The sequence below is a fragment of the Pollicipes pollicipes genome, unplaced genomic scaffold (genome assembly GCF_011947565.3).
Source record: "Pollicipes pollicipes isolate AB1234 unplaced genomic scaffold, Ppol_2.1 Scaffold_4219;HRSCAF=4965_pilon_pilon_pilon, whole genome shotgun sequence".
NCBI classification, from domain to species: Eukaryota; Metazoa; Arthropoda; class Thecostraca; order Pollicipedomorpha; family Pollicipedidae; genus Pollicipes; species Pollicipes pollicipes.
In genome coordinates, this window is record NW_023596448.1 from 24,567,893 (window position 1) to 24,594,350 (window position 26,458).

The 26,458-nt window shown below is 56.6% G+C and overlaps 1 protein-coding gene across 1 annotated transcript; it reads left to right on the plus strand.

The window, feature by feature from the left end:
* The first annotated feature begins 184 nt into the window (after nucleotides 1-184).
* Nucleotides 185-26,458, plus strand: LOC119095037 (ubiquitin carboxyl-terminal hydrolase 3). Its single transcript, XM_037217939.1, has 9 exons — nucleotides 185-192; nucleotides 1,433-1,527; nucleotides 4,851-4,900; nucleotides 8,712-8,854; nucleotides 10,751-10,928; nucleotides 13,318-13,453; nucleotides 21,457-21,575; nucleotides 23,257-23,491; nucleotides 26,086-26,458. Exons 1-9 carry the CDS (start codon nucleotides 185-187, stop codon nucleotides 26,208-26,210), a joined length of 1,089 nt encoding a protein of 362 aa, XP_037073834.1. The 3' UTR covers nucleotides 26,211-26,458.

A 26,458-nucleotide genomic window follows, 5' to 3' on the forward strand; every position in this document is an offset into this window, starting at 1 on the left:
CCATTGTGTTGTCTGAAATTGCGTTAAACTTGCCAGCACTACTCCGTTTACAAATGCCGCCGAGAGTGACACTGCCAGTCAGTCGGCTTGCGGGAAACAAGGCGGTGCGGCCCGCGAGTCTGCGCTGCTGCCTCGCCCTGGACGGAACTGACACGATGTGCGGCCTATTCGCTTTCTCTGATACATGACAGTGTGGGTGGGGCTGGTAAGGTCACAGCGTTTCGCACCACGTTGCGACACGCTCACGGGGTGTGACTTATAGATGTGTTTCGACGTTTGGATAGTGCTGTAATTCGCGTGATGCCAAAACGTTGTCATTAATGGTTCTGGTTCGCGTGAACACACCTGGTTATCATGAGGGTTTTTGGATCGCGTGAACAAGCTGCATTTGCCGAAACATCAAACGCAAGTTCGTCAATTCGCAATACCGTAGGGCCACAGTAAAACGGCTCAAATAGTACGCCAGGCATTGATTACTGCCCAGCGGTTTGAATTATTCATTCACTCTATATTGCCACCGGCTCGCCGTCATTCTCGAAGGTAACGTGTTGCCGGCGGCGCTCTCGCCTGTGCAGCTGGAATCAGACAGAGGCTAATGCAGGGACGCGGCCTGCGCCCACCGTCCTCTGCCGCGGCCTGGCCGCGCTCCGTCACATGTCGTGTGTCGCCTCCCGGGGGGCGGGGGGTGTGCCAACCCTTCCGCGTGCCCATCTGTCAAAGCTGACGACCGGCGGCTGCGTGTCGGCCGTGGTGTTGGTTTGCGGCCCGGTCCCGCCCAGCGGTGGCGGCCGTTGTCGCTCATGCTGCCATCACCCTCGGTCGCGCCTCCATCCCCCCGCCCGCTTCATCATCCCCGATCCCGCTCCCATCCCGGTCCCTCCGGTCATCCGGTCCCGCTCCCATCACCCTCCGGTCCCGGTCACCCCCGGTCCCCGTCCATCACTCCGGTCCGGCCATCACCCCGTCCGCCATCACCTCCGGTCCCGTCCATCACCCCGGTCCGTCCCATCACCCCCGGAACAGCTCTGATCATCCCCGGTCCCGCTCTGATCCCCCGGAACCGCTCTGATCACCCCGTCCGCGCATTTCATCCCGGTCCCGCTCCCATAATTACTGATCTCGGTTCCATCATCCCTGGTCCCGCTTTCATCACCACTGGTCCCATCTGTCAGCTCACAGGTCCGGCGCAGCTGTGTTCTTCTGTCGTTTACAGTACCAACCGCAGCTGCCACCTTCTGTGTGAGCTCCGCCTCCGACCCGCTACTTCCAGCCCTCCCGCCCCTCTCCCCCGATTCGTCGAAAGCATGTCCAGTCACAACCCCGCCCGCTATCCCCCGTTCCCTTCAGTTTCAGCCCCCCCCCCCGCCCCCCTCCCCGCCGCTGCTCACCTCGAGCCACCTTCCACTGATGTGCGCCTTCGTCTTCGCCACAGCAACATCCAGGAGTTCCGTAGCTACATGAAGAGTGCCCGACCTGGCCGAATCATCAAGGTGCGCGTGCAGAACGGCAGGAGCAAGATCCGGCCAGGTGAGATGACGTAGGGTGCAGGGTGGTGGTTAGGGATGGGAGCGAGGATGTCCTCCCCAGGTGCCGTGGCTTCGCACGACAGTGCGAACGTGCAGCAGCAGTTGCGCGCGGCAACACAAGGTGGGCGGATGTCAGGGGCGGCCGTTCGGCTGGCGATCTTGACTGAAGCCAGGAAGGCGTGGATTCAGGCTGGCCGGACTGGGCGGGTCCGATCTTCACACATTGTATATGGCCGCTTCGGGGCGTGAGTCACCGCGTCGTTCTAAAATGAATGCGCTGGCCGGCAATAGTGTTCCGCGGCCTTAAACCAATGACCATTGCGCTGCATTGTCCCTGGAGCTGTCATCAAATTTGCTGCGATTATTGTAGTTGCGCCGTGTGCGTTTGTCTGCGTCCGGCTACGAGAATCTATTAGAAGCATCGCGATTGAGTCGTTTTTTTTTTGCAAGTGCACGCGCTGCGCATAAAGGCGAGACAAAAAAGAGGGGCTTAGTTCGAGCGCTTTGGACTCGGCGTTCATCTCGGCCGATAGCTGCGTTGTGTTCTTCCAAGGAGAACGTAGCATGCGCATGGATGGTTGAAAGAGACATTTCAATGTCGTGGTGTCAATTTTGTCATTTTTCACCATTGTCACATTTTCACATTTCACATGTCGAGATGAAGGACAACAAGAGAAACGTGAAATGTGCTTGGAAGCGTAGTTAATTTTGATTTCCTTGCACAACGAGGACGTCCAGCGTTTGCTGAAAGCCGGTTATTAGTGAGCCCTTGTGATATCCGCTTCTTTTGTGCCGCCGCGTTGCCTGAACCCCTTGCAATTAAGCTGACCATCAAAGGTCTCGCTAGCGCACATGGACATCGTGGTCTATGCGCGGTGGAAGTCGTGGAATGTCTGCTCTCGGTTTTCAATTGGTCCATTTACCGGCTCGCGATTCACATCTATAGAGCTGACACTCGCGCGTGGCCAATTCCTTCATGTACTTTTCATTGTGACCGAAACAGCTTATGATGGGGGATACAACAGAGCGCCGGTGCTGGCTCCTGCTTGCGTGGGCTCGAGATGCTTCAGAGCTGACTTAAGAGTGTAGCGCTGAGGATCGAAGCCGAGATGAGCGTGGAACAACCGCGCTTTCCCAGTTGTTCGGTGAGGTCCTGTGTCTATTACCCATCAGGAGAGCAGGAGGGCGCTTCGTATTGGGACGCTTTTCAATGCACGGTTGTGTGCGAGATGTCTGTTTTCATTGGGCAAAGATATGATTTCCAGCATATAAGGATTGTGAGCGCAGGGAAGGCTGTAAGCGCAGGGAAGCCAAATGTTACAGGGAACTGCCTCTCGGTGTTCAGGTCTTCCGTTCGCTTCCTCCTGGACGTGCTTCCGCTGCATCCGTTGGTCGCGTTATGCAAACTCATGTGGCGTTAATGCAATGACCACCATGGAGACCAATGGTGCAGAAAACGGGTTGAGATCGGGATAGAAGCTCTTTAGATAGCCCGCCGCTCGATGTTCTCACAACGGCAGAATGGCAACAGCTGTCGGCGCGGACCGCTCCCTCGACCCACCAAGCATTCACCTGCACAGATTTTCATAGAGTCTGGCAAAGCTGAGATCGCTCTCGTGTTGAGGCTGACGATCGCGGCGACGATAAATCGACGTGACCTAACGGGTATTATGTTGTGGTCAACCGACTTCAGGGTGTATTCGCGCGGGGTCAGCGTAAGCAGCTTCTTCAGCCGAACTACTTTACCCGTAGCGGACCTAGTCCCGTTAACGCGAATGTTATCTGAGCAGTGGCCAGGTGGCGCCCGCTCGATCAGTCGCCGGTAGCGGGTCCAGTCACCAGTCCTCATGTGGCGGGTGCTCTGTAGCAGAGCTGATGGTTTTGGATTGGTTTTGGTACTGGAACGTTCGGCCAGGTGTATGTGTACGGTCGCGGGCGGCGGGCGGGGTCTGAAGATGAGCCTCGTTCCGGCGGCCGGCATCGCGCCGCGGTTTCGGAGGCCGGCAGATGGCGCCTGGCTTGGTGAGCTCGACCTCACACGAACACTTCAGAGTCGAGACGGCGGAGGCGTCGGAAGTGCGCGTGCCGCTTTCATTGTGACAAGATGCGGTGCAGCGACTTGGCCGGAGACGGCGCACAGCGTGGAAGCCCAGGTCTTTTGATAAGGTGGGTCACGACCTGGTTCGCATGGCAAGCTTCTGGACATCCCGTGTGTAGGTGGTGCCACGTGGAATCTGAGGAAAATTGGGAATGGAAACCATTGGAGATCGGATGGTAGACAATTGTCAAAGTCACGTGTTGTTTGATGCTTGCTCGGGCAATATTGGGGTGTCTCGCGGTGCGCCGCTGAGGCGTAGCATGCCGTGGTAATTGCCTTTTTTGTCATGCCGTGACTTATGTGCCGACATCACATCATTATAAGCACTTCGATGAATGAAGTCTGCTAGCGTGCGCTCCATGGTGTGAATTTTTCGTCACATAGGTTGTCACGGAAGTATTTTTCATACGTCACGCGCTGGTAGCGTTCTGAAAATGAAAATGTGGGGAGCACGCTTAGCAGGGATGAGCCATGCCCTCGTGCATGTCCTCGCGTGGCGGGTGCTCTGTAGCAGAGCTGGTGGCTTCGGATTGGTTTTGGTACTGGAACACTCGGTCAGGTGTATATGTACTGGGCTACACTGGTCTCGAATTGAGTAGCGGATTGGGATAATGTCGGCGTGGGTGAAAGGCAGGTGTCGAAGGTCGGCATGAAAATCTGCCGTGCTGCACTACATGTGTGAATAAGGCAAGTTGTATAACCAGATACGAAGGCGGAGCAGGGCCAAGCGTAGTATGCATTGACCAAACATGTGTAATTTCATCTTAAATGTAACGAAATATCTCGTATCGCAAATCTTTCGATTTTAACGGTGCAATAGATACATTCAGTATTATTTTTGCAAGGTGTACTGTTTATAGAGCCCAAGACCAATACCGAGTGTATTATGCAGTTGTCTATGCTTTTTCACAGACACTCGGATGATCGTGACTACCCGAATGCTCAGTCCGGTCATGTGGACAGTGGTTACTTTTTTCGCAACACGATTTGGGAGACGAAATCACGGACTATCGTGACCCTCATTCAATAGGCAGAGCTCGGGTTTGTACCTCCTAACCTGGAGCAATGTCCAGCTTAGTAAACAATACCGTAAACGTGGTGCCGATCACAGGGTGGCGGCGCGTTGCCCCGGCGCCTTTGAACCGTTCGCGGCGCACGTTAAACGCGGCTCCAGCGCCGCCCTTGCGACGCGCATCGCCGACATCTGCCTCACGGCTCGCTGTCAGCGCCCGACGGCGGCGTGCATGACGTCATTCTTGTCGTGTTCACGCTCCGTGTGAGGAGCGCCGCGCCTCGTTCGGCAACGGCTGGCGGGTACGCTCGTGCGGCCGGCGCCGGCCGGCCGCTGCGGCGCTCTTGTGTGGAGCGGGCGCGCCGCCTCCGCCGGGGGCCGATGACGGATGCCCCCCCGCCCCCTCCCCCCCCCCCGCTTCGTCACGCCCGCCTGGGAGTACAGACGCGGCCGTGCGGCTGTGGACGTGTGGGGGAGGGGGGGGGGGGGGGCTGGCGAAGCTGGGGGACTGAGCGGCCGGTGGCGTGTGTGCCGTACGGGACCCGCGGCGTCCTCCGGTGGTGGGGTTCCCCGCAAACCGGGCGGCCGGCGTCGAGTTACGTCATTAATGAGAAGAGCCCTGTTGCGCGTCGCCGGGCGGACCTGAATATGTCTCATTCCCGGGGCCCGCAGGAGCCCGTCTCGAAACCAAACTCCAGTCGTTATCACGCAGGGCGTGGTTCCCGGTGTGTGTGCCTGTGAAGAATTCACGTTTGGGGATTGGCGACGCTGGAAACAGATCCGGCTGGCGGGTTTGTGTATTATTTATCATGTCATCCGGACTTGAATTTGACGAGGTCACCCATGTAGACGCTGATCGTATCAAAACGTTTGTAAAAGGAAAATGGAGCTCTGAGTTATGCGCCGCAACATGTCGTGTCGCGAAGGAAAGGCGCGTGTTATATTCATCAAAGGTGGGAAGAACAATATGAATCATAAGATCTGGCTGAAAAGTTCTGTTCCGGCATAGTGAGTGGTAAACGCGGCGTAAACCACATATGCACGCCCAGCCAATCGCAGTACCAAAGAAAAGTTGTGAACATTTGATCAGAAAAGCACAGCTGACCGTTTACGCCATTAGCCTGGTGTACTCAGGCGTTGATGGAAAGAAGAGGCGGCGGACACACATGTCTTGCGTCGGTTCCACATCACACGTCAGGCGGACGTGCAATGAATGCCAGTTGAACCCAAAACACCGGGTGCCGACAGTGCAGTTATGGTTAACCCCTGCATGTCCGGGAAACCAGATGTACGGGGGTTCGATTCTCCGCCGCGATGGCGCTCTTCCCACCAGAGAAGCAGGAGACGTCATGTAGCCTCAGCAGCTGAGTGCGTCGAAAGCGCCAACGCCAGCGACCAAACCTGAAACAGCTGGTCACGCGCGCACCACCCGGCCTCGGTCGACCGATGAGGCTGAGGCGTTGCTATTTTTTAGCCATGTATACGCGTAGGTAGTCATTTAACTGTTATAGGCGCAAATGACCTCAGTAATCGGTGCGCCCTAAAACTCTTAATCAACTACAGCCACGCCCGGCTGACGAGTGGGGAGAGTGGCACTCGGTGACCTGTCGCCGTTCCACCCGCATTGGCGATACCCTCTCACGTGCATCGCCCAGCCTCTGCCGGCCGGTGAGGCCGAGGCGTCGCTGACCATGCCCGGCTGACGGGTGGGGAGGGCGGCGCGTGGTGACCTGTCGCCGTTCCGCCCGCATTGGCGATACCCTCTCACGTGCATCGCCCAGCCTCTGCCGGCCGGTGAGGCCGAGGCGTCGCTGACCACGCCCGGCTGACGAGCGGGGGGGGGGGGGGGGGGCGGTGACCTGCCGCCGTTCCACCCGCATCGGCGCGCCTGCCTGCCGCCGCGTAATGCTGACGCGCCGCCGACCCGGCCCGGGATTAGGAGCCCATCTCCGGAAATGGCGCGCACGGAAATAGCGCGCCGGCGGCGCGAGTCGCGCTCGGCCGACGTCGCCGCGACGGACGGCGCGGACACCTGTTGCGGGATGGTGGTCAGGTGTTGGGGATTGAGTGGCCACATGGGAGGCTGAGAGGTCAAGGCGCAGAGCTGAAGACTACGGGGTAGATTGCGTTCGATTCCCGCCGCGGGAATTTTTCACCGGCTCAGTTCGCACCGTGATGTAGCGATGTCTGTGGTCATGATGTTTACGTGCGTTGGTGACTTACCTATCACCTACTAAGGATAAGATAGAATCATGGAAAGCTGCGTGCGTCCGGAAGCGGCACTCGTCTCCTCGGCATCCACCCAGCATTTGTTGACTTCTGTCAGACCGCGCCTTCTCGCTCGCGGCGGGCCGACGAAATGCCGGCTGGCACGCTGTCCGTGCCTGGGATGGGATCTAATTATGAAAAAGCTGACAGAATGACGGAGCTTTGGCCTTCGACGCGTCATCACCAAGTAAATTGCATTACGCCGGCGAGCCATACGTCAGCGGAGGTTATCTGAACAGCATTGGACCAGCCCAGATAAGAATACGTGTGGCGAAATGCTGTTGCGTGCACTACGCAATGGTCCGTGCGGACCCCGTGTTGGTGCCTCGCCGCGACTGGCGAGCGACGTTTTTCTGGGTCAACGGCGTCCTGAAGTCGCTGCCTGTGGCGTCTCGGGAGATAATGTCACGTGGGTTTGTACGGGCCGCGTGGTTTTGGCTGCGCGGGACGTCCCATGCAACGGCTTGGGGGCGGCTCTGGGCAAGGAGATCTAGGGGCTGACCTTATTTTATCTAAGGCTGATCAAAGTCCCAGCGCCGTTCGAGACGAAGTCATTTCCAGCGGCCGACAGCGCTAAATCTGCCGGCGACTGGTGACGTCACGGGTCGCGACCAATCATATTTCGACGCCACTCAGCGAGCGTGCCGGTCCGATCGGCTACGGCAGCCGTTTAGATCAGGTCCCGAGCGAGGCTTGCGTGGGCGGTGATGGTACGAGCCTCGCGCCGGCGCCGGCGGGCCGCCGCCGCCGCCGCCCCCACCGCCGCCCCCGCGGTCGGCCTCGCGACCGTACGCCGGCCGCGCCGACGTACGGTCGGGTCCCCCTTAGCGCTCCTGTCAAGCGGGGGCACGCGGCGGCGCACGGCCGGGTTCCGAGCCGGCTGGCACGTGACCTGCCTGACGGCTCAGCGGCACGTGACCGATTCCAGCCGATATTGCAGGGAGAAGCTTCAACCTCGTAGCGCTCTGTTCACGTCATTGCGCCCCATTGCACCAATGGCAACGCACGAGATGCCACCGACTAGGTGGCGACCGTCCCGTAATGGGTTATGTTACGCGCTGCAAGGTTCGGTGTTACGTAATTAAATCGTAAAAATGTAAAGTATAACACGTAATATATATATATATATATATATATATATATATACAAATATGTAAATATATACGTCATAAAAGAACATGACACGTAAAAATCACGACACGCACATCACCACCCGTCGCCGGCTGGTGATGTGCGTCGGGCCGCTGCACGGTTCACGGTCGGCCCCGTTGGCTCCTGCGGCGTCATCCGTACCGTCTCCCGTCCCCCCCCCCCCCCCCCCCCGGTGGGGATGGCCCGGACGTTGCCCATTAGAAACTAAAAACGGTGACCTATTCTGACCTGCTGCGGCCGCCCGCCGCGCCCTCAGTCCCAACTTCGGCCCAGCTGGAGCGCCAGTGAGGCGGCGTGCTCGTGCGAGTCTTACCGGGGGTCTCCCCCTGTCTTCATGTGACTCCTCTCTTCCCTTTCATGAGACGACCCTGAACCCACCTGACCGGGGGTACATCCACACTGTCCGCTGAGCTCGTTGTACGTCGCGGGTCGGGTTTGGTCCGCGTTACATCTTGCCGTTGAGTGACCTTGACTTTGCCTCAGTTGGCGTCTTAGAATCCGCCGCCACGGCGCCCCCCCCCCCCCTTCTTTCGACCCACGGCGTCTGAAGAGGCCCGGCTGTGACCCCCGCGACCCCGCCGGTGACCATGACCCCTGCCATACGTGCTCGCCGCGCCCGCCTGACCCCTGACCTGACACTGACCCGGCGCGCCAGGTGACGCGCAGCACCCGCGACCTGAACGGCGAGCTGATGACGGAGGAGCTGCGCAAGGTGCTGGTAGAGCTGAGCACCGCCTCCGGCGCCATCTCGCCCGAGGCGCTCTTCTCGGTGATCTGGAAGGTCGTGCCGCGCTTCAGGTTAGTGGTGCAGGGCAGAGCGGCCGCTGCTGAGGTCGGCGGTGAGCCGGATCAGGTGAGTGGTGGGGTGGGGATGGGGGGGGGGAGGTCAAAGGCGGACCGCTGCGTATTGACATTGAGTGCGCAGGAACGCTGCTAAGGTGCTGACGAGGATCGCTGCTGAGATCAAAGTCGGGGTTCAAATCGCTGGTGTCGGGTGAAGTCTTGGAAGTGGGCAAGTTCCTGAATGCAGCGACACCTTCCCGAAACCCTACCTGAAACTGAACAAGTTACTGCTTTTTGGCCGTCTGGGAGCTGGAGGGAGAGGGAAGGGCGGGGGGACGGACGTAAACTCGTTGATCCCTTTTGATTGAATCCTGTGGACGCCTTGACCCAGTCACGCAGGGGCTGTCAAGATGAGTCGCCCTGTTTGGTGTCCTTTGGCATTTGTGACCCAGTCCCAGTTACGTTACGCACCCGTCGAGTCAGTGTTCCGTGCTCAGGCTCAGACCGCCGGTACCTCGGTCCAAATCTGTGGTGTTTGTTCCGGCCAGTGATGGCCCGGTTAAGGCCAGTAGTTCGGCCAGTGGTCCCAGTCCGGCGGGTGGTCCTAGTTCGGTCATTGGTCCTAGTCCTGCCAGTGATCCCAGCTCAGGGCAGTTGTCTCAGTCCCGGCAGTGGTCCCAGCTCAGGCCAGTGGTCCGATTTCGGGCCGGTGGTCTCAGTCCAGCTAGCGGTCCCAGTTAAGGACAGTCGTCCCAGTCCGACCAATGGTCCCAGTCCGGCCAGTGGTCCCAGTTAAGATCAGCAGTCCCAGTTCGACCATTGGTCCTAGTCCGGCCTGTGGTCTCAGCTCAGGCCAGTGGTCCCAGTCCGGCCAGTGGTCCCAGTCCGGCCAGCGGTCCCAGTTCAGACCAGTGGTCCCAGTTCAGACCAGTGGTCCCGGCCCGGCCGCCCGTGCAGGCTGGCGGTGCCTTTGCTGGCACACGGCGCCGAGTACGCCGTACAATAGTGTCGTCCCCCCCCCCGCCCCCGCCGTCCCATAACGGGAGATGATGGACTGCGCGCGCCACGGTGACGTGCTCCATTTGTCGCATCGGAAGGCACGTGCCGAGCGCTGCCGGCAGTCACGCGCGCCCGTTATAAGATACGGCCGCCGGCTTTTGATCGAAAGCGGCCATCACCACCGCTGGCGCCGGTGATGTATGGGCCTGATCCCGGGGTGGTCGGCGATTTATGCCCGCTCAGGGTTCCGGAACGTGCTTGTTAGGAAGGCTGATGTACGGGACGTTATGGACGGTGTGTGCACGCGTTATGTATGAATTTGCGTTTGAAAGGCGATGTTTTTGAAGGCTTGATTATCATGACTGATACGCGTCTGTGTGTGATCAGGTTAAGCTGTTGGGACTCGTTCCAATGTTTCCCCTGTTGTATATTGGCCTGCGCGCTGGTCTTAACGTGCGACGATTGGCAGACGCCGCGCGTTTTGAGCACATCTCCCCGCTGACTTAATTCCCACCTCAGGCGCCTGACCTTCTCGGCGAAGGAGGGATGTTTGGCACCTGGCGCCCGTGCCATGACTGCATTACTCGCTAAGCATCTCTATCACTATTTGGCGAACAGGCTGGGGCAGCTTGAGTCCGCAGTTGGGACAGCTGATGCCGGGGTTACTGTGCAGGCAACAGGTCATGTTCAGGGGGGACCCTAGTCCAAACGCCACTCAGCAAACGGTGCATGCGACGAGTCTTAAAAAATGACGCTATTTTCTAGGTAGTGAAGTTATGCAAGGTGAACATCTCTCTGACCACTGCCACCTGTCAAGGTCTCATACAAAAACGTGCTGAGCGATGTGAAGTCCCATTGCATTACACGTTACTCCACCCAAGCTCACCAGCGCCTTGCCACTCTTCGCTGCAGGGGGTACCAGCAGCAGGACGCGCACGAGTTCCTGCGCTACATGCTGGACCGGCTGCACACGGAGATGCTGGCGCTGTTGCCGGACATGCGGGAGCCGCGGCCGGTGGCTGGCCCGCCGCCCTCGCCCGGCAAACAATCGGTCGTGACGTCCGTCTTCGGCGGCACGCTCCAGAACGAGGTGAGAACGATTGACGCTGGGAGAACGAGGCGAGAACGTTTGGCACTTTGAGAACGGGGCGAGATCGGTTGCTGACAGAAGCACGGGATGAGAATGATTGGTGCCAGGTGAACGGGGTGAGAATGTTGCCGCGGGGGAATTAACGTGAGAACAACTGCCTCCAGGAGTTTGATGTGAGAACGATTAGTACTACCAGGATGAGGTTAGGGCGCGCGCGGATGTAAGGCCGCGGTGGACGCGTTTGTGGCGGATGGAAGTGAAGCTGGAGCGAAGTGAATGAGGGGTGGGTGGGGGTGTTACATCATGTTAACGAGATATGGTACTGCCGCATCATTGTGAATGCTCGCCGAATGTATCATATAGCTTAAGAACCAGGTTTTCTTCTCATCCGTAAGAAACTGTATATCACTTCACTGAGACCGCGTTGATCGCCATTTCCGACCGCATCCTATCCGCAAATGACCGGGGAGAAGGATCGCTGCTGTTGATCTCAACAACTGTTTTGATGTGGCAGACTCGGAACTCGGAGCACTCAGAACTCGTCTACAAACTGTGCGCTCGCGGCATTGATCCTCTTGGTTTTCCCCTGCCTTCGCAATCACACCCAAAGCGTCAGTCTCATTGACCGCTCGGGCACCTCGAAAGGCTCCTCTAAACTTCCGAACAGCATCGGTGTATTCCAGGGATCCACAATGGGACCTCTCCTCTTCAGCGTAGTCGCGAACGAGCTGAGTGGTTTCGTGGAGGACGCTGTGGTAGTCCAGGACGCGGATGATACCCGGATGTTGATCAGTGATCCCAGATCTCCGCTACATAGCGCCATTGCTCGTTTGGAGTATGTCGCGGCCACTTGAAGATTGGCTCGGATCTAACGGCCTTACAGTCGATGCTGATAAAACGCAGCTGATGCTGCTTGGAAGCCGACAAAGTATCCGCATCGTTCCCCACGTTACTTTCAAATTCTGCTCTCACCTTCGTGTCCTCTATTTGGAAGAAAGAATCTCGGACCCATCTTTGCTCGAAGTCTGAGTTGGAATTCATACGTTTCGCATGTCAGTAAACACTGTTTCGGTTCCTTAGGTAGTCGACCACATCTGGAGTACAGGCTCCCCGCCAGTCTCCTGGCCACTCCGGTGCATGCCCCGGTTCTGTGACAGGTCCGTTATTGCATATCAGTATACGGCAGTGGCTCACAGCTCAATGTGGCCAGGGTTCAAAAAGTGTTAAAAAGTGTCCCGGCTCTGCTGCGAAACTTACTTTTGGACGCAAAAGTAATAAATAATGTTTCGGACCCTCATCAGAGGCTTAGAGGCTCTCTCCGCTGCGGATCGAGGCAGGTATCACACCACCCTCACTCATCCACATGATCCTCCATTCAGGCGAGCCGTACTAACTGGCGTGCTCCGCGCTGTGGGCGGAGGGCGCGGTCGACCCACGAGGCAGGACAGTGATCCAGTTATGTCTCGTTCGCGTACTGACAAGGGAAAACGACGTTTTTCCATTCCCGCACCCAAGCGTGTAACGAACTCTCGGACTGTCTTCGACTACTTCCCGATGGTCTCTTTCCGAAAACACTTGAAGAGACATCTCGTGGGACATCTGAAGATGTCAGGACCTGTTTGTGCGGCGAAGTCGTAACAAGCGCTTATTTGCGTGCGCTGCAGTGCGTTTGTTTTTGAATGACTGTCCTTGTCTTCATAACCTATAAGCCGTTCATTCATCTGCTGACGTGGGTTGCAATAGCCCAGGGCTGATTCGGTATTGCACAAAATATACGTCCATCAATCAATCGATTAAACCATACCGCTTGTTGTGAGCACTCTCGTGGCCTGCTGACGACTTGAAATATCGTGTAGAGTTGTTATGAAATGTGATCTGTGTCGAATGTTAATCGCGCGGAAGCAAGGGATTGGTGTGGGAATTCCCAGCGTGGTGATCCTGGCGTCGGCGATCTGGGAGCTGACGCAGACCTACCTGCGGCACGCGCACATATCGCCTGCCATAGGTGCTGTCATGCCTGCCAGAGACCCGTCACACATGTCACATATCCGTCGCATATGTAACAGGCCCGTCACACCTGTCATTTACCCACTACACCTTCCACAGATCCGTCACACATGTCACAGATCCTTCAGACCTCACAGATTCTTCACACCTGTCATAGGCCCGTAAAACATGTCATATACATTACAAACCCGTCACACTTGTCATATACATTACAAACCCGTCACACTTGTCACTGACCGGTCACACCTGTCACAGATCCGTCACGCATGCCGAAAATCCGTCGCGCTTGCCACATATCTGTCACACGTGTCACATATCCGTCACACATGTCACAGACTTGTGACACCTGCCACAGCCCCGTCACACCCGTCGATGTCCGCAGGTGACGTGTCTGATCTGTCGGACTGAGTCGAAGAAGCAGGACCCGTTCCTGGACCTGTCGCTCGACATCCCGGACCGGTTCCTGCAGCAGCGGAAGCCGAAGGACGCCGAGCCGCCGCCCGCCTGCTCGCTGGCCGGTGAGGCGCCGGCTGCGGCGGCGTTGTGGGCGCGCAGGCCAGGTCTTCGGGGTGGTCGGTGGGCGGTGGGCAGTCTCTTCCATTGTAGTTCTGGTTGGCTGGAAAGTCAGTTGTCACGCGCCCCTTCTGGTTGTAAAGTGGGTCGTCTGCCGTGTTTCTGGTGAGGAAGGCCCATGTTGAACCCCTATGATGAGGTAGGCTGCCCTTTGCTACTTCTGTCCGTCGAGATGAAATTAGACAGTCCTGTCTTCCCTGCTCGTTGGGATGATTGTTTTATTCCATGCACTGGCTTCTGGTAACGGCTGATCAGTTTTCCCCAGGCCTATTCGGGCATCTGTTAAGGTTAGCGAGGTTATGTGTCATTTTTGCGTACCAGCGATCGGTTTTAAGATGGCACGGTCATTAGTTGCTCCTCTGCATACATTGCTATTCTGCGCCAAATTTCAGATCGTGTTATTCGTTTTGAGTGCTCGTGTCAGCCCAATCGCACAACATTTAAAAAGAAAACCACAACAAACCGTACCGCATTTTCGAACAAACCCCGTTCAAAGCCTGACAGGGAATAACAGTTTTCTCTGGGGGCCACAACGCACAGGAGGCGACAAGCCCTGGATAGAGTGCGCCGCTGGCTGACTGAGGGCCCCCGCTTCACCCTTGGCTGGGCTCACTGTTGGCACTAGCGGGGCCCCCGGGGTCGGGGCGGTCAGCTCGCCCCGCGGCGTACCGAAAGCCGGAGAAGTCCTGGTGGAACTCGGCACCAAGCTTGTGGCCTAGTGAGCCGAGTGGCCTGTGCTGCGCTGCAGAAGAAAAATTGTGATTTCCCGCCCGTTTTCAACTGGGCTTTATCCCACTGGTCGAGGTCACGTCTGTAGTGCCCAGCTTTTAAAGCCACTGCGAAAGGTCCCAAACCACCAAACCAGGATCGTTCCCTCCCCTCCCCCTGAAACGGTTTTGCGAAGGATTTGACTGCGAGAGAATGCATGCCACGTGGCTTTCACATGCTCAGGCGATGTCTGGGCTTATTGGCCGTTTTTATTGACCAGGGTTTTTTGTCGTTTGTGCTGAAAAGCCCATCTGTTCGCAGTTGTGCCCATTATGTCGACGCGTCCATGTGTTCGCGAATGTGCCCATTTTGTCGAACAGACTTCTCACTGAGGTGCGCGTAGAACTTAGTGCAGCGTGAGCACAATTGCCAAGTGCCAATTGCCACAGTTACTAATTTTCAAGTACTCTACGATCAACTCAGATCGTGTATTGGCTGTTGAGCGTACAGCCAGCTTTTTGCTGGCCTCTGGGCGGCGCTGTGATTGACTCCGGAATCAGCGCCGTTTGACTTCAGTCAGGCCAGATTCGATTCCGTCGGAGATTTGTCGTGAGCCCGGATCGACGTTGGGTCAGCGAACTTATCGGTGCGTCAAATCAGAGAGGAAAGCACACGACAAGTATGTCAATTGCATGGTAGCTGATCGGCGGACCAGCTAAAACACAGCCGTGTTCAGCTGTCTGGGGAACTTACTCGTAAATAACAATGTCCTATGGAAGCTTTGCGGCCTGAGGGCCGTACTCCATCGTAAAGTGATATTACCAGAGTCGACTCGACGGTCATCGCTTGCGGTATCGAGCATTTCACCTCGCAGCACGATCGGGATCGACACACGTTATTTATCATTCGGAAGCCATTCTGGGTAACTGCAGCATTCTACGGCCAGCTCGTGTCGCCCGAAATTCGCCGCACTCCAATCAACGCTCCCCCGTACCGCGAACCCCTTGAAGCTTAGGGGCGTGCCGTGCTGTTGGTCGGTCGAGTTCCTAAGGCATCATGCCACTCACCGTTCTCGCTCCATGCCTTTTTCCGAGCCACTAACAACAACGCGGTTGGTGTGTGCACTGTCATTCACACGTTTCATGCTTCCGCTGGCAGGGGCAACTTCCGCTCGTTTGCTTCAAGACATCTCTGTTACCCTCCTGAGAGATGGTGTTAACTGTCCTCGTGCCGTGAGAAAGGAGGTGCTCTGTTTGACGGTGTTCCGCGACGCGGGCGGTCCCCGGGTCTCTCTGCGAGTCCGCTGAAGGCCTGGTGCGCAGCACCCCCGTCTCATTCTTCAAGCAATTAGTGTTGCAGAGTCTCCCCGCCCAAAATAACCGGCGGCGTGGCAACTGATTGCGCGCACCGAAACGCATGAAACTGCTTTTGCCACGTGAGCGCGTGGCTTGCGCAGGACTCGCGCGCTCCCGTGATGAGCTAAATTCCCGTGACCTTGCTGAGAAGATCTCCATGACAACCCGCGCGCAATTCCTGGACCCTGATGCAAGGCGGTGCCCCCCCCCCCCCCCCTGTATCTCCTGCTCTTCAGAATCATGTGTGATGATATACTGGATGATATGGTGAGCTAGGATTGGATAGAGCGTACACCGTCTCGGGTAGCATGGGGAAGGGCGTTGGTTCAAACCGGATGCGCCTGGGCTCAGATCGGACGCACCGGATGCAAATGCGTAATCGGAGCGCTTATGTTGGCGCTACAGTCGCTGGCGCGCCGTTGACGCGCCACGCCAACTTGTGCCGCATTTCCGGTGTAGAGCTGCATCACGCACAAGGCCATGCCAGCCGGCGACGGAACACGCGCGATGCGGCGTTCCGCACAATAAGATGCAAGAGATGGCATATGTGTGTTGGGGGGGGGGGGGGGAGGGGCGGACGGCGGCATGATTCCCCAGACCCGCGGCGCCATCTTCCTCGCGGCCTGCGCGTCCGCCGCGAGGCAACGTGTGTTGCCTCGGACAGGGTGCGGAGCAGACATTTGATATATAGGAGGTTCATAGAAAGTGGATTGATATGCTGGGAAAATCACACCTTTAAGAGGTACTCAACGTGAAGCCCAACGTAAGATTTGCAAAATTTGTCAAACAAGTGTCCTGGGAGGGGGCTATCCCCAACCAGTGCGCATGTGTCGATTATTAGTTTTGCGTTAAGGCGGGTTGTCGCGAGAGAACGGGTTGTCGAGATCGAAGCAGGTTCAAACGGAGCTGACAAACATCATGGCATATATATATATATATATATATATATATGTATATATATATATATATCATAGTATGGCGTGGCATGCAGCCCAGTTGTGGGGAAGTGGCCCAATTAACTCCGTTTAGATGAGCTGGCCCCCTTCGTAAAGGAGCGGGGCTCGAGCGCGCTGGGTGGGTGCGCCGGCAGCGGCTGCTCAGTGGCGGCCGCGCTGTATTTACCCCGCGCTGGTGTGGCGGCGGGGAGCATACAGGCGGGTACCGAGTGTTCAGAGTGCGATGGCGTTTCCAACGAGGCCTCTGCGGGGCGGGCTTGCCTTTGTCGTCCAGGATCCGGGCGGCTGCAGTTTTTGCTAGCTGTGATTAGTTTTAGAAATGGGAAAGGGATGTAAGTAACCAGCCAAGGCAGGTTGGTTATTTTCAGTGCATTTCTGGTCCATTGTACTTACGCTTGATTGGAAAAACCTGAGAAAGAGGGGGGGGGGGGGCAGCACCGCCCTTTGGGGAACACTACCCCCTCCAATGTCAGGAATATGTGATATTGCATATATATGATATAATATCTCATGATATCTCACAGCTGACGGGCCTTTTCGACCGTGGCACCGAAGAGGAGAGGACGTCGCGACGCTCTGATTTAATCGAGCTGAAATGCAACGTTCTTTACTTTTGCATGTAGTGATGTTAAAGCGGAGCACTTTCCGCCCTCAGAAGTGGACAGAGCAGTGCTGGGTCATATGAAACGGCAGTTTCTTCGGGGTTCGGAGGTATTTGCGCCCAGTTTGCGCAACATGGATTATACCTGGTGAATCGGTAATGACGCATCTACACTCCTCTTAAGTTGGTAGGCCTTTGAGGTAACACCGCCCGTTTCGGCGGGGCTATCCCACCATGGGCGGTGCTACCCCAAGCGGTGTTGTTCAAGAATTTAAGCGACACAGAGGATTGGGTGGATGGAAAAATGAATGATTATCATTAGAAATAAAGTGCAAATCAAATCCCGAATTACTAATTAGCTTTTTTGTAGCCAGAGACAGCGCCAAGGGGGGGGGGGGGCTGAGGTGTGCGTCCCCTATTCGTAAACCCTTTTTGCAGGAGAAAATATATTCTTCGCTCGTATTGTCACCAAGGGGCACCTGTTTCCATTTTACCGCAACGAAGCTCCCTCGCATCAGTAGAATTGCATTGCAAAAATGTGATTAGGGTACTACCGGGATTCCCAAAGACCGCTCGGGGACCACCTGCCAGACTTGCGGAGCACAATCAATATCATACGGTTGCAACCTACGGATACAAGGCATTTTTGAAGCGAAAGGTGACAGATGAGCTCAAATTCTGGTATATGTACTACGATGTCATTTTTGACTCCCGAGGTACGGCTACTATCTTCGTGCGATCTTTACGATGCCCATCACCTATCACCACCACCACCGCCCGCATGCCACATGCTTTAGATGCCCACCACTTCCACCGCCGGGTTTTGCATAAGCTTAAGAACTTTGGTAGATACGGTCCTGCAATGCTGCGTGTATTTTCTGTTCACTGCGCACCCTAAAGCATTCTGTAGCTACGCGCCTTGCATGGAAGCGTTATTCCATAAAATATTTTGTACCCATTGCCGTACTAGAGTGGCAGTTGGAAGGAGAGCCTCGGTATATTTTCTGTTCAAGTTATACTTTTATGTTTTATCTTTAAATCTCTGAAAAAAATCGTCTTTTCAACAGTTCCGGTTTGATGGCTTTTGTTTCAATTGAAGACATGGTCTTAGCGGCCTAGGCAAGGATTACAGAACTTTTTCCTCCTAATGTTTCCAGGGCCTAGCAAAAAGGCGGTCGAGTGGAGCGACACGAAATTTGTATTACCTGTCTATGTTTCTCTTTTCCTTTCTGTGCTTCCATTTTTGGTGTCGCAGCTTCAGCACGGCACTGTGTCAACACCGGCACAGCCACAGCACGGCACTCCGGTGGTACCGGCGCAGCACGGCACCCCGACTACACCGTCACCCAACGGCCCAATAGATGACATAATCCCTCTTCCAATAGTCTTCGTGCCTCAAAAAGACAAAAGTTGGCGGAAACGGACAGGCACATTCCTCGTGATGACCAGCTCCGGCGGAAACGGAGAGGCACAGCCCTCGTGATGACCAGCTCCGACGGAAACGGAGAGGCACAGCCCTCGTGATGACCAGCTCCGGCGGAAACGGAGAGGCACAGCCCTCGTGATGACCAGCTCCGGCGGAAACGGAGAGGCACAGCCCTCGTGATGACCAGCTCCGGCGGAAACGGAGAGGCACATCCCTCGTGATGACCAGCTTCGGCGGAGACGGAGAGGCACAGCCCTCGTGATGACCAGCTCCGGCGGAAACGAAGAGGCACAGCCCTCGTGATGACCAGCTCCGACGGAAACGGAGAGGCACAGCCCTCGTGATGACCAGCTGCGGCGGAAACGGAGAGGTACATCCCTCGTGACGACCAGCTCCGACGGAGACGGAAAGGTACATCCCTCGTGACGACCAGCTCCGACGGAAACGGAGAGGCACAGCCCTCGTGATGACCAACTCCGGCGGAAACGGAGAGGCCAGCCCTCGTGATGACCAGCTCCGACGGAAACGGAGAGGCACAGTCCTCGTGATGACCAGCTCCGGCGGAAACGGAGAGGTACGGCCCTCGTGATGACCAGCTCCGACGGAAACGGAGAGACACAGCCCTCGTGATGACCGGCTCCGACGGAGACGGAGAGGCACAGCCCTCGTGATGACTAGCTCCGACGGAGACGGAGAGGCACAGCCCTCGTGATGACCGGCTCCGACGGAAACGAAGAGGCACAGCCCTCGTGATGACTAGCTCCCCCGATTAAAGGCGACTGGAGGAGAATGCCCAGGTGAAAAGCACTGAATGCCTTGTAAACAAGGCAGAGGAAAGCTAAAGTAGAACAGGAAAGAAACAACAGGAAGAAAAGGCCACTAAAAAGTGTTCTCAGTACATATGCCATCTGTATGTGCTGCTCAGGAGTGGTCGGGAGGATGACGTGTGACTTGTTTGTAGTGGATGCAGCCGTTGGGTGCATGAAACGTGCAATAACGGGTCCAACAGCACGGTTGTCCACAGTGCAATGAAATGAGAAAAGAAATAGGACTTAATCTTTGCAGTGTAAAGGATAGGATAGAGATTTGCTGATTAACCGTGGAACAGTTGTAAGAAGTGAGTATGCTTCGAAGGTACAACAACTTCGGTGTTTTTCAACTCTCCGGATATCTGTCGTCAAATAATACAATACAAACTCCGATATCACGTGAGATTTGAGATCTTGAACCCTGAAAAGAAAAAAATGGGCAAATCTGAAAAAAGAAAAGTTGGAGATGTTGAGACGTTCCACCCACTTCGGGTCAGGACATAGCCTAGAGTCATTGGTACAATTTTGATGCGGTGTTACACGTACAGGCTACTCTTCCTACAAAATTTGTGATTCCAAACGTGTTGGTTAAACGGCCGCAACCTTTGCTGCACTTATACGGACTGTACCGAGAAACGACTGGCGGTGTAGCCCCACGATGGGTGCCACCCCCGCAGGATGACATCTTTTTCAAAATCGTTCGAAAATATAACAGATTTGTATCCGATTTTGACCACTATTGAAAAACAAGAGCATCGATGACTGATTGCGAGCGTTCCTGACACTGGCACCTCAAACTCCACCAGGATGTGAGGCAGAATTAAGAAGTCCGTGCTGCCCCTTCCTTCCCTACTACATGAGCTCACTGGCGTTGAACGGCCTCCTTTCCTATTGTTCACCGGTTTGACAGAACCGCGACTCTTTCGTAGTGAGGGGAAGGATTTGAGTAATTTGTCTGCCGGCAGAGGCGAATGCTACCGCATTGTTTGACTGCACGTGTTACACAACATGTGGTCCAAACCTTCTCATTTTGGCACGTTCAGCCAGTCGTGGTGGGCGATAGGCATGCCCATCCCAAATATAGTGTCTGGGCTTGAAATGAGATCGTTGTTGAGAGCACGGTTGTAAGTTTTCGGCGAATTGGAGTTGCAGCTGGATCTCCAACATGGCGGGGAATTGGTATTCGTCCTAGTATAGTCTCGTCTGCGGCGTTACGTCAAAAGATTCCACTAAAAATAAGAAGATGAAGCTAGCATCCCAGCGCGTTCTGAAATTTGTCTCGTCTGGTTGAGAGGTGGTGTAATTACTGTCATGATGGTGTTGCTTAGTTATAGGTTATGGTTGAAGAGCCATCTTGGCGTAGACAATCGATGCGGCTCGTGTTTCCTGCTGTGTAAAAAGAAGCATTCTGATCTTTTAAGGTGAGGGTTATAGTTCATTTACGACCCGCACGCGTCCTGAATTTTCAAGGACTCGCCGGCAATTAGCTAAAGAACGCGCCGCGCTCCAAGAGCGTGTGCTTTCAGCCTGAAATGCTTGAATTGGCGGAAGGCGGACTGTCTTGTCTATTCGTGGGACAAACAAGGCACAAGAAGGCATCCAAGAATCCTTTATTTCGTCTTAACTACCCTGGCAGCTGGCTGAAACTTCATTACCGCGCCCTGGTAACCGTAACCGCCCTGGTAATCGCACACCTCTTTCTCTCCTGCTCCCCTTTCTCACCTCCGGCCGTTCTGCGGCTCTTTCGCCAGCCTTCTCAGAGGCCGCCGGACCACTTGGTAGCCAAGTCGGGTCGCCGACGTGTCCACTGCGACTGACTGCCCCCCCCCCCCTCCCCCCCGCCTCCCTCCCTCGCTGCTTCCTCCGGCCGGAGACATGCGAGCTTCCCTCCATGTGAAGCGCTTCCCTGGCCAGGCCGTGATTACAGCCGTTCGACTCGCGGCCGTGCGAGCGGTAGCCAAGTGTGTACCGCCTCCCCCTCCCCTCTAGCTGTCTGGATGTCTCCTAGTTCGCGTCCCCCTCTGGCTGGCAGCGCGGCCTGAGCCGGTGTGGTGTGGTGGCGACTGAGCGCGTGCCCTTCCCCTGCTCCGCAGACTGCCTGGACCTCTTTCTGGACGTGGAGGAGCTGGCCGACACCGAGTTGTACCACTGCAACACGTGCAAGCAGCGTCAGAAGTCGACCAAGAAGTTCTGGATCCGGCAGCTGCCGAACGTGAGTGCCGCGCCAGCCGCGCCGGCCGCCGCCTTCCGCCGGCTGGCCGGAGCGCCGCCCGGTCAGAGCGTCGCCCTTCGCCGACCGGTCAGAGCACCAGGTCTCGCATCCGGGTGGTCTGTGGCGGACGGTGTGACCTGCGTGCCGGGCAGACTCGAGTCATCTGTGTTTGTTTCGAGCGATGGGTGCGGCTCCGCGTCCCAGCGACGTTCCGGGTCGCGCCCTGAAATGATTCGTTTGTCTGAACTGCTCGAGACTATTGCCGCTCGGTCCGTGGCACGTGTCGGTAAACGGCGTAGTAGTGTCTCTTGGTGTTGTGTACGTTTTAGCACGTCCGATGTCTCGCAGCGTTTGCTGTCATCGGCGGACGCTCCGCGCGCGGCTACTTGAGCACCTGTAATGAATGGCGTTTTTCGTTCGGCTGCCTCCGCGTGGCTGATTTGGATCCCATCACGCTCGCGCCCGTGCGTGACGTCACGATTCTATTGGCGCTTGACACCCTGATGAAAAGCATTGAAGGGCGGCGGCGCCGTGGCTGCATTGACACTTCGCATAGCCGACGGCGCATTCTGGCCGTGACAGGTAGCTTCACGCGTGCGCGCCGTTTGAGTGGTGGGAGCCGCTTCAGAGCGCCTGGTTTTGATCAGTTCAGACTTCGCTCTTACCGCCGTCACTGTCACTCGGTCCACTTCAGGCATGTCAGTATGAAAAACTGACCGGTCGTTTCGAGGTATAGCGAGATGCAGCGTTTCGAGGTATAGCGAGATACAGCGCCGCTGTTTGTAATTTGATGATGTAGTCGGATATCTGACGGAGCGCTTTCTCTTGGATGAACTTCTGTTCACGCTGGTTCAGTGTGTACGCGCACCAGTGTTCGTAGGAAACATTACTACCGGGAAGAGCGTCGGTGCGTTGATGGCGTCACTGGATCATGTTTGAATGTCACAGTGTGAGCGGAAGGCATTTTTCCAAGTTATGGTGCTTGCAGGCCTGCCGGCCGCTGTAATTGGATGTGTTTGCCAAGAACAAATGCCGCGTACTGGAGGGAGGCAGTGAAGAGCCGTTGGTCACGGTATATGCGAATTAAAGTAAGAAATCATAGGTGTTCCGCCCGGTTTGTCCAGTGGTGGTAATCGCCGTCAAGTACGTGAGTTTGGATTCGGATCTCGGCAACGTCATGGTAGTCACTTCAGACACGTGAAAAGGTAAGACTGATTCACAACTGATTTATAACCAACGCATTCGGCCATTTTGTGGGTGCGTTTACGTCTCCACTGGCGCACTTTCGAGTAGGCGGCAATATCCGCCAGTCCGGACCGCAATATTTTCATTGCGAATTGCAATTCGGCTGCTGAGACGCGCAGAATGCTGCGAGGCCTACATTCTCTGCCTCTGCCAGATGATAACGTGAACCCGAGCCGCTCGCCGCGCGTGCTGTCACCCGAGCCACTCCTCAGACGGCCGGAGGCAGCGGGAGATGATACCCGGCATTGCCTGACCTGTACCGTCGCCTCCGCCCCCGGAGACGCTGCGCGCGCGAGAACTGCGGCCCTTGTGTCGCCACAGCCGTGCGTCCACCCATGCTCGCCTTGACTGCTGCGGCTGGTCCCGAAGCGGGACCATGTGACCACCAGATCGGCGTCCACCTACCCCCCCCCCCCCCCACCCCTCGTGCCGACAGGTGCTATGCGTGCACGTGAAGCGGTTCCGCTGGTGCAACAACTACCGGACCAAGGTGGACGTGCCGCTGACATTTCCGGTGCGCGCGCTCGATATGTCGCCGTACCTGCTGGGCCGGCGCCACGAGACGCGCCGCTCCGCCGCCGGCCGCCAGCTGTACGACCTGGCCGCCGTGATCGTGCACCATGGCTCGGGCGCCGGCTCCGGCCACTACACGGCCTTCGCCAGCAACGCCGGTGAGCCGGGGCGCCGCCGCCGGGCGGGCTGAAAAGGTGCTGCATGGTCCTCGCTGGTGCCGTGAGTGGGACGCGATAGGAGCTGCATTATCCTCGCGAGTGATTTGGGTGGGACGGGTGGGTGCTGCACAGTCCTCGCTAGTGATGTGGGTGGGACGAATGGGTGCTGCAAGGTCCTCGCTAGTGACGTGGGTGGGCATGAAGAGGTGTTGCGTGGGTCGTGCGGTATGGTAGTGACATGGGTGGGATGAAGAGCGTTTGGATGGTCCTCGGTATGGTAAGGCGACGTGGGCTGGATGTAAGGAGTGTTGCGTCGTCCCTCGGGATGGTAGGCGACGTGTGGCTGGATGAAGGAGTGTTGCGTCGTCTTCGGTATGGTAGTGACGTGGGCTGGATGAAGGCGATGTTGGATGGTCCTCGGTATGGTAGTGGCATGGGCCGTGGATGAGGGAGTGTTGCGTCGTCCTCGGTATGGTAGTGACGTGGTGCTGGATGAAGGAGTGTTGGATGGTCCCCGGTATGGTAGGCGACGTGGGCCGGGAGTGAAGGAAGTGTTTGGATGGCCCTCGGTATGGTTGTGGACGGGGGGGATGAAGGAGTGTTGGATGGTTCTCGGTATGGTGTGACGTGGCGGGATGAAGGAGTGTTGGATGTCCTCGGTATGGTAGTGACGTGGGCTGGATGAAGGAGTGTTGGATGTCCTCGGTATGGTTGTGACGTGGGTGGGATGAAGGAGTGTTGGATGTCCTCGGTATGGTTGTGACGTGGGTGGGATGAAGGAGTGTTGGATGGTCCTCGGTATGGTTGTGACGTGGGCGGATGAAGGAGTGTTGGATGGCCCTCGGTATGGTTGTGACGTGGGTGGGATGAAGGAGTGTTGGATGGTCCTCGGTATGGTGTGACGTGGGTGGGATGAAGGAGTGTTGGATGGTCCTGGGTATGGTTAGTGACGGTGGGCTGGATGAAGGAGTGTTGGATGGTCCTCGGTATGGTTGTGACGTGGGTTGGATGAAGGAGTGTTGGATGACCCTCGGTATGGTTGTGACGTGGGTTGGATGAAGGAGTGTTGCGTCGTCCTCGGTATGGTAGTGACGTGGGCTGGATGAAGGAGTGTTGGATGGTCCTCGGTATGGTTGTGACGTGGGTGGGATGAAGGAGTGTTGGATGGTCCTCGGTATGGTTGTGACGTGGGTTGGATGAAGGAGTGTTGCGTCGTCCTCGGTATGGTAGTGACGTGGGCTGGGTGAAAGAGTGTTGGATGGTCGTCGGTATGGTTGTGACGTGGGTGGGATGAAGGAGTGTTGGATGGTCCTCGGTATGGTTGTGACGTGAGCGGGATGAAGGAGTGTTGCATAGTCCTCGGTATGGTAGTGACGTGGGTGGGATGAAGAGGCGCTAGATAGGTCGCGGCAGGGAAGCGGATGGATTGAAGAGTCGCTGCAAAGTCCCCGTTAGTCGGGTGAGATGACCTTTTCGCCATAAATTTAGACCTCCCAGTTGGATAAAAGCGTCCTGTATTGCTGAAACACTTCAACTGCAGAGTTCGATGGGAGCCTGCCGTAAGGTCTATGCGCGGACTTCGGGGAATTCACATTGATTGCACTCCAGCGTTCCGGGAGCTCATTTAGCGTGTTTGCATAGAATCGTCATGAATTGCGTTAATGCTACAAATGTAATTTGATGTCAGGGCGCGGACTTCCAAGAGACTCACATTTATCGCATCCCCGACTCTCCGTCGACGTCGGCTCGGCGACGAGGCTTGGCAAATGGCGTGTTTGTTTGCGCCGGCGGCGTTTTTGCGGACGCCGCGGGCCGCGCGGGCGCCTCGTTACTGTCGCCAGTGTTTGTGGGGGGCCCCCGCGGCTGTCGGTGCGGTGATGTGTGGCCTGGCTGGAGGCTGGAGGCGTCGGCGGAGGTGCCCACTCTCGGCGCGTTGTGTTGCCGTAGGTCGCGGCCGGTCGCCGGGGGGAGGGGGGGGGGGGTATAGCTCCCCGTTGGTGTGCTCTCGGTATGCTCTCCGCCCCCTCCCCTTCCTCCAGCGCAGAAACTCTGAGCGGGGCGACGTCGCTGGACACGTTGGGGGAGGGAAGAGGACGTCGGCAACTTTGGCATTTGTGGAAGTGTGGAGATGGAAGGGCCAGAGAGCTTGTTCGGTCCGCTTCGTGCCGTGCCGTGCTTCTTGGCGAATGTGGGGTTATGGTGCTGCTTGGCGCACTGCCGTCTACCTCTAGGTCGCTGCCTCACCGCAGCTGATTCAGTTCCACGTCACTAAATAGATGACAACAAAAGCGCGCCCTTGTTGCAACCCCTTGCCCGCAGGTGACAGCGTCATGATCCATCGTGTCAAACTTACCAAGGAAAGGCTAGTTTGAAGGCCGGAATGTTTCAATGAAAGGTCTTGCAAAGGATGTCATCGGGACATCTTCACTTCAGATTCAGAAGTCTTTTGCGCTGAATGTATCGTGGAATGCCAAAACCCAGCACGTGGACTAACATGAAAGCGTGTATCGTGGTGGGAACGTGTGCATCGCCCCCCCCCCCCCTCCAAATAGAAAGAAGCCGCCTTATGACGCGTCTCGCCGCCGCGCCCGCAGGCGCGTGGTACCACTTCAACGACAGCACTGTGCGGCGGGCGGAGGAGGAGCAGGTGGCGCGGTGCAAGGCCTACATCCTCTTCTACATCCGGCGCGAGTTCAAGCTGCCGCAGCCGGTCTCCTGAGAGCGGCGGCCGCTAGGCGCGTCGGGGCGGGGGCGGCGGCGGCCCCCAGCGCGGTGTTCGCGGCTTGACGGCCGGGCAGTCGGTGCGTGTCTGCTCTCTCCGTAGGTAGCAGTCGGCGGCTGTTCTTTTTACCTTGGATTTACCTCGTATGATTATGTCTCTGATCGTGTGTTGAGCGGCGGAGAGGGCGGTGGAGAGAAGTTTTCTGCTCATTTGCTACTGGTCTACTCAGGTAGTGAATACATTAC